The 14,812-nt window shown below is 45.6% G+C and overlaps 1 protein-coding gene across 3 annotated transcripts in view; it reads left to right on the forward strand.

The window, feature by feature from the left end:
- The window catches only part of LOC117005069 (zinc finger SWIM domain-containing protein 6), a 255,440-nt gene that overhangs the window by 141,459 nt on the left and 99,169 nt on the right, over nt 1-14,812 (forward strand). For all 3 annotated transcript variants that reach the window (XM_033076307.1, XM_033076305.1, XM_033076308.1), the window contains exon 2: nt 13,016-13,372. In XM_033076307.1, coding sequence (XP_032932198.1) covers nt 13,051-13,372 — 322 coding nt within the window. In that variant the 5' untranslated portion in view covers nt 13,016-13,050. The remainder of the gene's footprint in view (nt 1-13,015; nt 13,373-14,812) is intronic.

The raw sequence follows: 14,812 nt of genomic DNA on the forward strand, positions 1-14,812 counted from the left end.
TTTGCAAGCTCAGCTTGGCACCGCAGTTCTCACTTCTGGGTTGGGAAATTTCCGAACTTTGTTCGAATATTGGCCGCTCCTGAGTGTAAGCCGCGTTTCCGGGTTGGGACCAAAATTTTCAGTCAAAATGGTGCGGCTTATCATGGTGAAATTACTGTAATTGTGACACAGCTTATACATACTCATGACCTTTCCCCGAAAAAAAGAGTTTTATTATAATGAGTTCTGGGAAATAATTTCTACAGTCCCTACCTTTGGCTCTTCCTAGGTGCATCTGCACAGTGGTTTCTGGTAGTCGTGGGCCGGGGAGCTTCAGATGAAGTAAGCTCCTCTTCTTCGTGCTGAACTTTTTACCTCTGTTCCTCACGCATGCTCCTTGGATCCTTGACGTTTCTCCAGACCACAAAACCAGTTTTGGCTGGTTTGAGATACTTCAGATAGTTAATCCTTACTTTTATTAGGGGCCAGTCCTCCTCTTAGCAGACCCACTTTATCAGTGTGAGAGAATACTACATGGTGACACCAAGGTCAGTGGAGAAGGAGGGGGAGGAGGTGCTCCAGGCACCAGAGCGGGGATTACTCTGCAGGCCATGGTGAAGACCATGGTGAAGCAGGTTGTCACCCTGCAGCCCATGGGTCCACAGGGAATGCAGAGATCCACCTGCGGCCTGTGGGGGAGGTGCCCATGCCAGAGCGGGTGAATGCCTGGAGGAGGCTGTGATTCAGTGGAAGACCCATTGGAGAGAGGGGGTCCCCGCTTCCAGGTTGGAGCAGTCTGTCCTTGGAAGACTGCACCTTGTGGAAAGAGAGACCCATACCAGAGCAGTTTTGGGAGGACTGTCTTCCCATGGGGGGAGTTCACATTGCAGCAGGTGTGGTATGGCTGCTGCTCGTGAGAGTGGACCCACACTGGAGAAGTTCATGGAGAACTGTCTCCTGTGGGAGGGACCCCATGGCCTCACAGCGGAAGGACTTCCTGAGCAATGAAAGAAAATCTCAGTGATGAACTTACCAAAACCCCCATGCCCTGTCTCCCTGCGCTGTCAATGGGAAGGAGGGAGGGGCTGGGGGGGGGAGAAGAAAGGTCTTTTAAGGGCTTATTTCACTTCTCATTGTCCTCCTCTGATTCTTTTAGCAATAAATTCACTTTGCAACTTAAGTTGAGCCTGTTTTGCCCTTTAAATATTTCTCCCAGTCCTTATCCCACTTATAAAGTGTTCACTTTTCCCTCCCCCCGCTGGAGACCACGCTGGTTGCCGGGGTGGTGCCGCCGCTTCTGAGACCTATCCTGGCGTGCTGAACTCTCACACAGTGAACTGGTTCTGGGACGTCCCACACACACCCCCCTGCCTGCATGTCTCCTGAGCTCTGCGCGCGATCCAGGCCCCTGGTCGGCCGCTGTGCAATCCAAGCTCCCCCTTGGCACCCCTCTGTTACACAAACACCTGTAACCCTCCCCCACAGAGGGAGCTGTGTGGAGTTACTTACGGTTGTCTAGCGAGTGCCAGGGTTGTGAAAACTGTGGATTACGGTCCCTGTTCTGAAATCGCTCGCCCTGGGCTAGGCGAGGTCTCGATTCCGTCCCTGTAAGCTGAAACTACTGTAAAAGCAGTCTTTTGCATTCAGGGTAATTGACTTGTTTGTGGACTTACTGAATCCTTGTAGGACTCCAGTCACTCTTGTGGGCTCTCTAATGAAAAAACCCCACATGTGGCGCCAATTGTTACCTCAATCCGAGGCTTCCCTGCTTCCTGGCAATTCTGTAGCAAAGCAAGCCTGGGATGGGTAACATGAACAGGATAAAAGACACAAAGAGGCTCTTTCTCCCAGGGTTTTCCTTGGTTTATTTCTTCATGACTTCCAGGGGGCAAAGAGGAAGTTTCCCAAAGTCTGGGGTCTTTTCTAGGGTCAGGAAAGGGGAGGGGAATCTGGCTTCCTGCCAATAGGGTAACAGAGGGGCATACAGGGACAGTCCATAGATTTACAGGGGTAACAGGAATCAAGGGGCATACCATTATTAATACATCTTGGGTACAGGGTTACAACAAATTGCCGCTTCAACAGTGCATCGGCAACAGTACAGAACAACTCAAGATGCTGTGATTCCCATTCATAAGATGGTTTGTGAGTTGGAGATCCAAGGGGTGGTCAGTAAAACCCATTCACCCTTCAACAACCCCATTTGGCCTGTGCGTAAATCTGAAGGAAAATGGAGATTGACTTTAGACTATTGTGCATTGAATGAAGTGACTCCACCACTGAGCACTGCCATGCTGGACACGTTAGAGCTCCAGTATGAGCTAGAGTTCAAGTCAGCAAGGTGATACGCCACTATTGACATTGCCAATGGATTTTTCTCCATCCCTCTGGCAACAGAATGCAGGCCTCAGTTTGCCTTCACCTGGAGGGGCATGCAGTATACCTGGAATCGACTGGCCCAGGGGTGGAAACACAGCCCCACCATCTACCATGGACAGATCCAGACTGCGCTAGAAAAGGGTGAGGCTCCAGTACATGTGCAGTATATCGATGATATCAATGTGTGGGGAAGCAATGCAGCAGAAGTGTTCAAGAAATGAGAGAAAATCATCCAGATTCTCCTGGAAGCTGGTTTCACCATCAAGAAGAGCAAAGTTAAGGGCCCAGCTTGTGAGATCCATTTTCTGGGAATAAAGCGGCAAGATGGATGATGTCAGATTCCTACCGGTCATCAACAAGATTACAGCAATGTCTCCACCAACAAATAAGAAGGAAACACAAGCTTTCCTAGGTACTATAGGCTTTTGGAGAATGCACATTCCTGAGTACAGTCAGATCATGAGCCCTCTCTACCTGGTCACCTGCATATTGGTAAGCTGAATTCCCCTGGGATTTTGGAGGTAATTAAAAATTGACCCAAAGGTGAAAATTTTGTTCTCACAGATGAAGAAGAACAAGAACAAGTGACACATGCTGAATAATCTCCAAGGTATAACCAGTTGCCAGCAGATGAAACACACTACACTCTTTTCATTGATGGTGGATGAACTGGAAGTGGAAAGCAGCCATATCTAGCCCCACATGGCAGGTTGCAGAGGTCACTGAAGGAGAAGGTGGATCAAGTCAACTTGCAGAACTCAAAGTTGTTCAGATGGCCCTGGACATTGCCAAAAGAGGGAAGTGGTCAAAGCTCTACCTCTACACTGATTCATGGATGGTAACCAATGCTCTGTGGGGATGGCTGGAGAGGTGGAAAGGGGCTAATTGGAAGCGTAGGGGAAAGCCAATTTGGGTTGCTGAAGAGTGGAAAGATATTGCTACCAGGGTAGGGAGACTACCTGTAAAAGTCTGCCATGTAGCTGCCCATGTCCCCAAGAGTAGAGTTAATGAGGAGCACCAAAATAATAAGCAGGTGGATCAGGCTGCAAAGATAGAGGTGTCAAAGATAAATTTAGATTGGCAATACAAGGGAGAGTTGGTCCTAGCCCGATGGACCCATGATGCCTCAGGTTATCAGGGTAGAGATGGCACCTATAAGTGAGCGCGAGACCGAGGGGTGGATCTAACCACGGGCAGTATTTCTCAGGGTATCCATGACTGTGACACGTGTGTTGCCATCAAGCAAGCCAAGCGGGTGAAACCCCTCTGGTATGGTGGGTGATGGTCCAAATATAAGTATGGAGAAGCCTGGCAGATCGACTACATCACACTGCCTCAAACCAGCCAAGGCAAGCGCTATGTGCTAACCATGGTTGAAGCCACCACTGGATGCTTGGAGACCTACCCTGTGCCTCACACCACTGCCCGAACACCATCCTGGGCCTGGAAAAACAAGTCCTGTGGAGGGATGGTACCCCTGAGAGAATTGAGTCTGACAACAGGACTCATTTCAAGAATAGCCTCATAAACACCTGGGCTAGGGAACATGGCATTGAGTGGGTGTACCATATTCTCTACCATGCACCAGCTGCACGCAAAGTGGAGAGGTACAATGGACTGTTAAAAACCACCTTGAATACATTGGATGGGGGATCTTTCAACAACTGACAGCAGCATCTAGCAAAGACCACCTGGTTAGTTAACACCTGAGGCTCCACCAACCGAGCAGGCCCTGCCCTATCTGAGCCCCTGCATATAGTAGATGGAGAAAAAGTCCCAGCAGTGCATGCCATAGGTTTGTTGGGGAAGACAGTTTGGATCAATTCTGCTTCGAGTACAGACAAACCCATTCATGGGGTTGTCTTTGCTCAGGGACCAGGTTGCACATGGTGAATAATGCAGAAAGATGGAATAACATGATGTGAACCTCAGGGAGATCTGATTATTGGGTGAGAACCATATGCAAATATCACTGTTTGTTGAGTGTTACTTCTATTGTCTATACATAGCTGTATACCATATATATGTGTATGCATAATATATGTGTGTGCAGAGTTAGAATATACATTAGTTTTGGGAATGAGTTGATAATATGGGGATAAGGGGAGGAATGTCCTGGGGTGACTTTGTCATGTTGAATCATATCCCCATTTGTCTGTGTAACCCAGAAATAAGTTTTGTACCTTTAAGACTGGTTTTGAGAGTGAAAGTGGGGGAAGGAGAAACGGTCTAAGGTGGTTGTTTTTCAAAGCATAGAGATAGGAGTTCCATCGCTTCGTCTCCTTGCTGGTCGCTGCTCCCTGGCAAGTTTTTCTTCCTTTTTTCCCTGGAATTATTTGAACCTGTTCTGAACTGGGGACCCGGGGGAAACACCAGGAGCTTGCACCTGCAGCCCACCGGGGCCTGGTCTGGGCAGCGTCATTTTCCAGTGCCGGAGGGACTGAGAACAGACTGAGCTGAGCTACCACCCACAAGAGAGAGACTTTCTGAATTTGTCATCCCTTCAGAGCAGCAAGAGGTTTCATTGTTTGGTATTGGTTTGTTTGGGGTTTTTTTGTGCTGGGCAGGGCTTTGCCTGTTGAATAAACACGTTTTTTCCACTTCTCTCTGAGGAAATGTCTTCCTGAAATGGTTGGGGGAGGGGCCACTTAGGTTTGCTTCCTGGGGGGAGGGGACCCTTGGAGGTTTTCTCCCAAATTTACCCTAAACCAGGACAGCCGTTCAATCGGATTCGGTCTCCTCCAGTTAAACAAATGCCCCAAATATTCAGTTGCACCTGGCTTACAACCATAGTGTTCTTGCAAATTAGCCATCTGAATTGGATCAAACGAGGTTGTTTTTCGGTATGATTTCCCTGTCCACCCTAAGGTCCAGTGGTTATCTCTGTTTTTATAATGGGTCTGGCTTCATACACAGAATCGTAAGGAGGTAAAAAATCATCTTTCCCTGGTTCATTATCACTGGGATCACCCCCTATCTTACCATCCCAATCTTCAGGAGATGCAATTAATTTTCCAATTTTCACAATGTCAGGTTTTGGAGCTGTCATAAGCATCAGCTCAACTTTTTCTCCCAGCTTTTCTTTCTCTTTCTGTTCCTCCTTTAACAGTCTCATCTGTTCTATTTGCAAGGACAACAATAACTAATTTGTTTTTTTAGTTTCCACTTTAGTTTTCAGTTCTTGTTTCTCCTTAATATTATCTTTACAGTACTGGTAAGCAGCTTCGAGACAGGTGCCTAGCATTTTGCACATCATTTCTTTATCTTTCCCGTTTTTTGAAAAGCGTCTAGCAACTTTTAAATGTTCTTTCACAGTTTCTTGATCATACAAATTATCCTGAGCCCATTTGTCTGTGAGAACTTAGGGCTTGGACTTATTACTTGCCATCCTGCCACAACTAGGCCAAGTTGTTACGAATGAGTGTTTAAGATTGCTTTAAAAATCACTGGCAAGGATATCAGTAGAAACCAGATTTAATATTGAGCGACAGCATGACAAAGTTCATTGGCAAGGTTCTCTCTGCTACTTACCAGACAGTTAAAGCACATCAAGTAAAAAAGAAAAATAACACCAAAACAACAAAATCCAATCGAGCAAAAGAGAAATGAGCCAAGAGCTATCTGGGGGAGGAGTGGTGTGGGGGTGTGGGGGTGTGTGTGTGTGTTTAGGTGCATGTGACAAAGGATAGAAAGGGCAACGATAAAAAGGAATATAGCCTAAAATGGTAACAGCACTCAAACTTAACAGTACTTAACTTATACCTTAACCTATAACTTAACCATAACAATTTAACAAAGGAATAACACTTAATAGCATTTAACATAACATATTAAACTTACAGGCCTAACTTACTTAGATATCTAAGGTACTTAAACATCTTATGATACATGAAGGGATGAGACCCACCAGCAGAGAGTGAATCTGAGAATTTTTTCGGAAGCATCAGTATATACAGTAATTTCACGACTATAAGGCGCACCCTTTTGATTAAAATTTTTGTCCAAACCTGGAAGTGTGCCTTATAGTCCGATGCACCTTATATAATGTACAAGGTTGTGAAATTTGCCGACTCCCGGAGGTGGGCCTTATAGTCCGATGCACCTTATGGTCGTGAAATTACTGTATATCTTTACTCCTAAGAGCTTTTTTTTTTTTGGTTACAGTTTACAGACATAATCACAGTCTTGAAATAAATCTGTGCTCTTGATATTGTCCATTGTTCTCTCCAAAGTCATGGTAAAGGAGGGTGAAGAGTGTACAGTTCTATGTTGAAGTAGAAACTTATTCGTCCAGTTCTGTCTCAGGTACACACTTTGTCAGAGAGATGCTGCTGCTGCTGCTGGCCCTGCTACTGTTGTTCTCTGTTTAACTCTTTCCTTACACCAACATCTGTTACCCTAACAATCTGTAAGAGACCAGCATTTCTCCCATATTTGCTATAGCATATGCACTCATGTATGCACACAGACATTAAGGGTCAGTGCAAGGTACCTGAGAAAAATTCACCTCAAAGGTAGTGAGATACTCACTTCAGATGCTTTTGCATCTACTCAGCAGGCAAAGGGTTGAGCCTTAAGGAGTGGGGGTGTTTACCTAGGACTCGATGATCAGCAATCCTCCGAATTCAGCAAATGTGAGAGTTCACTGGCTCTGAGAGGTGTCCCACTCAGAGGGAGGCTGCTGGTCACAACCCACTGTGGTCCAGAAGAGCTCAAAGGGTCTCATTTTGGACTGCTGTTGACAGGGCTGCAAGAGAGTGGGCTTTAGCCAGAACAGCATTTCATTCTGGCCACACTTCGAGCCAGGACGCTTTCTTTGAAAGTGCGAGAACAAGGATGTTATGTTGTTCAGGCAAGAAAAATAGGGTCGAAGGCTGTTCATAAAGAAAACAGGAGCTCACCATTAGACAGCAGCAGTTCCTGGGAACAGACAGGGTTTCTGATAAGCTCAAGAGGAGCTGAGCTCAGGTGCTGTTTTTCAAGGCTGAGGCCTAACAATTGTTTCTCAGATTGCGGTGAGGCCTGAAAAAGGAGGGGGATGCACCACAACAGGCTATTTCCCAGGAAGCAGGGCTTTAGAACACGTAGTGGTTACTCCAGAAGGCAAACATTGTAAATAACAAATACCGCTCCCCTTCCTCCTCCTTTTCTACAAATATATGTGCGAAGAATACAGACAACATATAAAAGAAAAAAAGGCGAAAACCAAAAGGACATCAATAAATCTAGATGGAAATTTTTCTCCCAAATCAAGGCTGAATTAACTGTTGTCAGGATAGCAAAATAAGACTTAGGTAACTTGTTTTTTGTCAGACAACTGTCCAATTAACCAAGGGACTTCATCCCTTTTAATTCTGGAATAATGTATTCATGATTTTACTCTGTCCAGTTTCAGTGTAGTAAAAGTTGTCAATAGTACTTGGAAAGGTCCCTTCTACTTTGGCTGGAGCAGAGCAGTGCCCCAGTCTTTCAAGTAGACCCAATCTCCTGGGTGGAACTCATGCTGGTGTATCCAGTCACGTCAGTCTGGAGATCACTGCTTGTTGAAAATCCTGTAAAGTTTTACTAAGAGAAATGAGGCAATTATTCAAATTGACCCCTCCTTCTATGTGTGTGTTTCCTGGAATGTGAGGTACTTGGTAGGGTCTACCATATAGCAGCTCATAGGGGTTTATTTTACTGGTGCCCTGTGGCTGAATCCAAATTCAAAGTAGAGCAACAGGTAAGGCTTGGACACATGTCAAGGAGATTTCCTGACATATTTTACCCAATTGAAATGTAACTGTATAATTAATTTGCTCTACTTTGCCACTTGCTTGAGCCCTATAAGAAATACAAAGACCCCAAGCTATTCCCAAGGCTTTCCTAATCTGTTCGCTAACCACTTCAGCAATAAAGTGGGAACCTCTGTCACATGATATTCCCAAAGGTACCCCGAATGTAGGTATTATTTGATTAAACAGTATTTTAGTCGCTTCCTTAGCCTGGTTGGTGTGACAAGGGAAGGTTTCTGACCACCCAAAAAAGGTATCCACCAGAACTAGGAGGGATTTTTATCCCCCTTTTCTGGGGAATTCAGTAAAATCAATCTACCAGTATTCACCCAAAACATTTCCAGATTTTATGGATCCTAGCACTACTTTGTTAGCTGTGTTAGGGTTGTTCTTTTTACAAACTATACATAGTCGGATTATTGATTGTACAATCTGAGCCATTTTAGACACAATTATAGATTTTTGCAAATGTCTGAAAAGTACTCCAATGAGTGGTTTTGTGTTCGTGATCCACTGTTTCACACAAGATCTGTTCAGGGACTACTATTTGCCCAGTTGGGGTAACTGCCCAGCCTTTCAGATTAAATTTTGCTTCTAAGGTTTCAATTAATTGACAGTCCCTAGCACTATACTCTGGTTTCTTTACTGGGAGAGGCATCTCTGTCAGGGGTATTAAAGATAAAACTTTGCTTTCTAACATGCCTTTCTCTGCAGCCTCTTTAGCAGCCTTATCGGCTAAATGATTCTCCAGTTCCAGTTTGGTCTTATCCACTTGGTGTGCTCTCCAATGCATGATGGCAACTTCTTCTGGTTTCTGGATACTTTCAAGTAAATCCAAGATTTGTTTTACATTTTTAATTGATGTGCCTTGAGATGTCAAAGGGCCTGCTTCTTTCCAGATGTCCCCATGTGTGCATGTACCACTCCAAAGGCATATTTTGAATCAGTCCAAATGTTAACTCGTTTTCCTTTACTCAGTTCCAATTCTGAAGTGAATACAATTAGTTCTGCTTTCTGGGCCAAAACAGCAGACTATAAGGCGCACTTTTTTTTGGGCAGCGAGGAGCTGCACCGCGCACAACAAAGTAACAAAATAGTAATGGAATCGCGCAAATGCAGGGTTTACTGGCAGGTGCTCAATTTGCAAACATTTTTCACAGATTGGTGTAGCCTTTAAACGCAGCCCCAGGTGCCCTCCCCGTGCAGTGAGCCTCGGCACTCCTGCCTGCCTGTGACGCTGGACGGCAAGGCGCAGCTCAGGGCGGCTGCGGCTTGCGACTTCTGTGACCGCCCGCTCCCTCCTCGCCGGGCCAGTGGCAGCGCTTCCCTCTCTCCCCGCACGGCACGTACGAGACCGGCGCCGCCTCCCTCTCTCCCTGAGGGGTTCCTGCCAGCTGTGACCGCCCACTCCTGCCCCCCCCACGCTACTTGACGCTCCCACGGCACCGCCCCCCCCATTGTGGCTCTCACTTCCAGGTTGGCAAATTTCACAACTTTGTCCATTATATAAGGCACACCGGACTATAAGGCGCACTTCCGGGTTCGGGGGCAAATTTTAGTCACAAGGGTGTGCCTTATAGGAGTGAAATTACTGTACAGTAATTTCACGATTACAAACCGCACTGACTATAAGCCGCATCTCTGGGTGTTGGCAAACATTTCATTCTTTGTCCATACACAAGCCGCACTCAATTATAAGCCGCTCTGTCGTTTGCAGTGAGGACCTGCGTGCAACAAAGTTGCCAAATAGTAACAGAATCGCGGGATGGCGGGATTTACTGGCTTGGCTTGGGCTGTGGGGGCTCGGGGCTGCCAACAGGGCCAGGTGGCCCAGCTCGGCACGGCCACTTGGGACTGGCTGCCGCTGTCGCTGGGCTCACTCGCCCCGGCCCGGCACTGCGCCGCGGTGGCAGGGGGGCACGGAGCCCGCCGGCACCCACGGCGGTGGTGGGAGGCGGGGATGGAGCCCGCTGGCACCCACAGTGGCGGTGGCAGGAGAGGACGGGAGCCCCCCGCCTCCCCTCTGGGCCGCGGGGCCAGCAGGAGGGAGCCCCCTCCTCTCCCCGGGTCGTAGGGTCAGCAGGAGGGAGCCCCTCGCCTCCCCCTGGGCCGCAGGACCAGCAGGAGGGAGCTTGCCCGCCTCCCCCGGGCTGCGCTGCCTGAAGGAGGGAGCTCCCCTGCCTCCTCTCCCCCCGTGCTGCCAGCACGGAGCCCGGCTCCACCCGCAGCACAACAGAGTAATCAATTTGTAACAATCGCGTAAAGCCGGGTTTTACTGGCAGACTGGCAGGTACTCGACTCGGCACCTCGGTTTGCACTTCTGGGGTTGGAAATGTCAGAAAATTATTCACATATTAGCCGCTCCTGAGTGTAAGCTGCATTTCCGGGGTGGGAGCAAAACTTTAGTCAAAACGGTGCGGTTTGTAATCGTGAAATTACTGTACTTACTGAGAGCAGGAAGGAGTAGGATCAGGCCCTTTTTGAGTATTCAAGTGTTACACTTTTCCTCAGGTCATAGATGAGAGACTTTGATATATACTTCATAGGAAAGTGATATTGAAAAAGATATCTCCTATACCATTTCCTTAAGAACACCAATGCATCTCTTCTTTACTGGAAATTAACCTGAAGTAGAGCTGCGTAAGTTTTAACAATACCTCTTTTTTGAGAGAGGGGACTCACAGGAGCATGCTATGATTACTTAAAAACCAAAGGGAAGGTCAGAGGGAGGAGTTCATGATTCAAGGGGCAATTCCCTTGCCTTTCTCTGTATAAGTGTTGAGTGGAGCCAAGAGCAAGAATGTCAATTATGCCTGGGTTTCTTTGTCCTTTCCCCCTTCATGTCTGTGCACTTTACAGCTTGCTACCTCTAACTACTTTAACTGATGAACATTATCTTGAAAAAAGCAAGAGTCTGTGTCTATGACTTCTTCTGGATAGAGTATTAAATTTCTGTAGCTGAATGAAATCCAAACGGTGATACTGACTGCACAACCTGCTCTGAAATGCACAGCATAAAGACATGGAAAAAATTAGATTTTCATCTTCATTTCCAGTAGATTGAAGAGTTTCTTAAAAACAACTTGAGATGCAATATTTTGGACTATAGTTATGTATATATTTCTTTTTTACCACCTAATTTTCATGTGATACTGCTTCCTACAACACACTTTTATTGAAATACATGAATACTGAATCAGTTTTGGACTTTGAGGTAGTGTGGCCTTATATTATTTCCATTATAAATAGTTAATGTATAACACCTTACTTGTGATATCCATTCCAGATTTTATGCATGCAGTCTGTTCAAGTTTAATACTGATAATATGTCATTTGTTTGTATTGCTTTGTAGCTATACCTCTGACTTAATGCTTGAACCAAAAATCAATGTCATGTTTACATAGAATCCAAAAGAAATACCCAAATTCTGCAGTGATAAAGTATTGAGAGCCAAAGTTGGGCCTTAACGTCGGGAAAACAGAGATGGGTTCAGGTCTGATCTTCAGATAACAGTATTTAAGACCTTGGTTCAACAGGGTGCTCTGTGGAATAGTGGTTGAAGTGAAGATCTTTCTTATGATATACCATATCTTCTTAAAGTATAAGAAAAACCAGTTCTTTTGCCTTGTGCTTTATTATGCCAAGTGGAGATGCACATTTCTGAAACAGTATGTGCATGTCTCATTGACTATTATGACTCTGATATCCTGTGTATTGGTAACTTCAGCAGTTTCCATTTCCCAAGAGCTACACAAACATAGCTGCCCTACCAGATTTCTTGGGTCGATGATGAGCTTTAGCATCAGCTAAGTGGTGGGAGAGGTGAAAGCAATGAGGTTCAGTGACTTGTGTCAGTGAATTGGTGGCAGAGTTGAGATTAGGACCAGGGTTTGTGCCACTAGAGTGCACTATTTTCCTCTTACTTATTGAGAGAATGGGTAAATTTGCTAGTAGGTGCAAACTGGTGTGAGGTTTGAAAAATTGCTGCCAGTTTGCTGAACTACTGGGAGTTTCACATTGGTCTTAATTGGATGCAACTCTGCTTCTGCAGCTATCATTTACCAAGTGTGAGAAATGACCGCTCACTTAAAAATTTTCAAAGTTTTATTAAACCTTAATAAATACAACAAAGGCCTGAATAAGGAAAAAGAGCAGCGCACTGGGAGTGTGTGACAGTCTGCCACATGCCCATCTACAAAATGGCTGCTCCGCCTTTTATACCCTTGGGGTTGTGTCAGACAACCCTGGCCCCTCCCAAAGTCTGTCCGTCAACTCTCCTTTGCCGTCCATTGGTGGAGACTGCTTTCTTGCAACTTGATTGGAGGTGAGGTGTTCTCATGCCGTGCCTCCTTAGCAACAAGCCTTCCCTATTCCCAACTGCCCCATGCAAGGGGCACATGTACACGCCCTCCCTCCACATGTCTCGGACAACCAAGGCTGTCCAGTGGCAAAAATACAGAGGGGGGAAAGGGGGCTGTGGAGACAACAGAGGATGTTCAAACAAAAAAAAACCCACAATAACATAACCATACATCTATAAAACTTCTCTTAACATACACATAATATTCATCCCTTAATTGTGGAGCCAATCATCACATTACCTATCTATAACACCAAATAACTTTTTCATTACTATCAAACTTTTATGAATGTTGTGATGGAATGGCAAAGAGGGTTTGTAAACCAGTTCCTTTTGACTTTATTGGATAGAAAAAGGGTATGACAGAAAGACAGGATTCATCATACTTGTAATTAAAGCAAGTTCTATGAGATATATTCTTTCTCAGAAATACATGATGTCTTTTGCTAGATTAATTAAAGGTTATCAAAAATGAGATATGGTACTTTATGAATGTAAGCCCTCCTTTTTTTCCCTTCACAGGTTTCCACTTGAGTGGCACTGTGACAGACCCTGCAATGCAATCAGAGCCAGAAACTGTTTGCAATGTAGCTATCAGCTTTGATCGTTGCAAGATTACCTCAGTGACCTGTAGCTGTGGAAACAAGGACATATTTTACTGTGCCCATGTTGTGGCACTCTCTTTATACCGGATCCGCAAGCCAGATCAGGTCAAACTGCATCTTCCCATTTCAGAGACGCTGTTTCAAATGAATAGAGACCAACTACAAAAACTTGTTCAGTATTTGATCACAGTGCACCACACAGAAGTTTTGCCAACTGCTCAAAAATTAGCAGATGAAATTCTTTCTCAGAATTCAGAAATCAATCAAGTCCATGGTAAGTTTGATGCTTGTTCTCTTGTTTCATTCCCTCTGTTTTTATAATTAATTTTTTTTGTGGCACTCAGGAGTGTGACCTCCTGAAGTCCCTTTCAACATAATTACAGTAATTTCAAAACTATAAGGCACATCTTAAAGCCTAAAATTTTGGTCAAAACCAGGAAGTGCACCTTATATATGGACAAAGTTCAGAAATTTGCCAACCCAGAAGTGCGAGCTATGAGCCGAGCAGCGAGCCGAGCCACGTGGGGCCACGCAACTCGGCGGGGCTCGCATGATTCCATTACTTATTGGTTACTTTGTTGCGCGCGGATCCTCGCTGCAAAAAAGAAGTGCACCTTATAGTCCGGTGCGCCTTATAGTCATGAAATTACTGTACTTTAAAATTTTTATGGTGTTTACATTGTGATGTTGTGGTCAGTTCATCACATATTCTTTCTGCCATTGCTTTCTCCTCAGGGGGAGGACTCCTCACCTCCTCACACTCTTCCCCTGCTCCAATGTGGGTTCCCTCTGTCCTGGTTACAGTAGAGTGCCCGTTTAGCAGTATGTGGGTGTAACAAACAGTATATACGACTCTGATGGGTCATTTGCAGTAGCTGCCCAGTGCACACTTAACACCTCAGGCTACAAGATGGATGTTAAATGAAATAAGGAAAAAAGAGGCAACCCTGCAAGGCAGGGTAGTGTTTCTATTTCTTCACACCAATGACTCAGCTATGATAAATCCCTCTGGGGAAGCATCATCACAGTCACATCCATCATGAGGTGGTCACCTCTGGTAATGGGCCATAATGGACTCAATGGCACTGGCAGAATAGGCAGCTGCAATAACTCACAGTATTACATCATTGCATTGTGAAAGTCCCCACCCCGGGGGAGGTACTGAGCATTACCACCCAAACCTAAGCATATATAATCTCTGGTTTTGGGGATTTGGGACATCACCACCACCATCGCTTGACAGATCCAGAGGAAGACCAAAACTTCCACAGGACCACTGCTTTCAACTGCAACCACCACTTGATAGGACTGCAACCATCACCCTGACCAACAGGGTGCCAGATTGATTTTGTGGGTTTAAGCCAGTTTTCTGTGTATAATTGCATTTATTGTAATCTCTCTATTAAATTGTAACTTTGTCCTGAAATCTCTCTTAAGGTAATTGAGTGGGGTTCATTTCTCCCGCCACTTTACTTTCATACCAGCACACCTTCCCACAGGAAACAGTTCTCCATAACCTTCTCCAACGTGACTCTTTCTGGCATGATACAGTTCTTCACAAACTGCTCCAATGTAGGACTCTTCCACGTGGTACAGTCCTTCAGGAACAGTCTGCTCAAGTGTAGGTCCCTCACAGGGTCACATCTCCTGCCACCAAACCTGCTCCAGCATGGGTTACACTCTCCACAGGGTCACAGGTCCTGCCAGGACCCTG

The sequence above is a fragment of the Catharus ustulatus genome, chromosome W, assembly GCF_009819885.2.
Source record: "Catharus ustulatus isolate bCatUst1 chromosome W, bCatUst1.pri.v2, whole genome shotgun sequence".
Classification (NCBI taxonomy): Eukaryota; Metazoa; Chordata; class Aves; order Passeriformes; family Turdidae; genus Catharus; species Catharus ustulatus.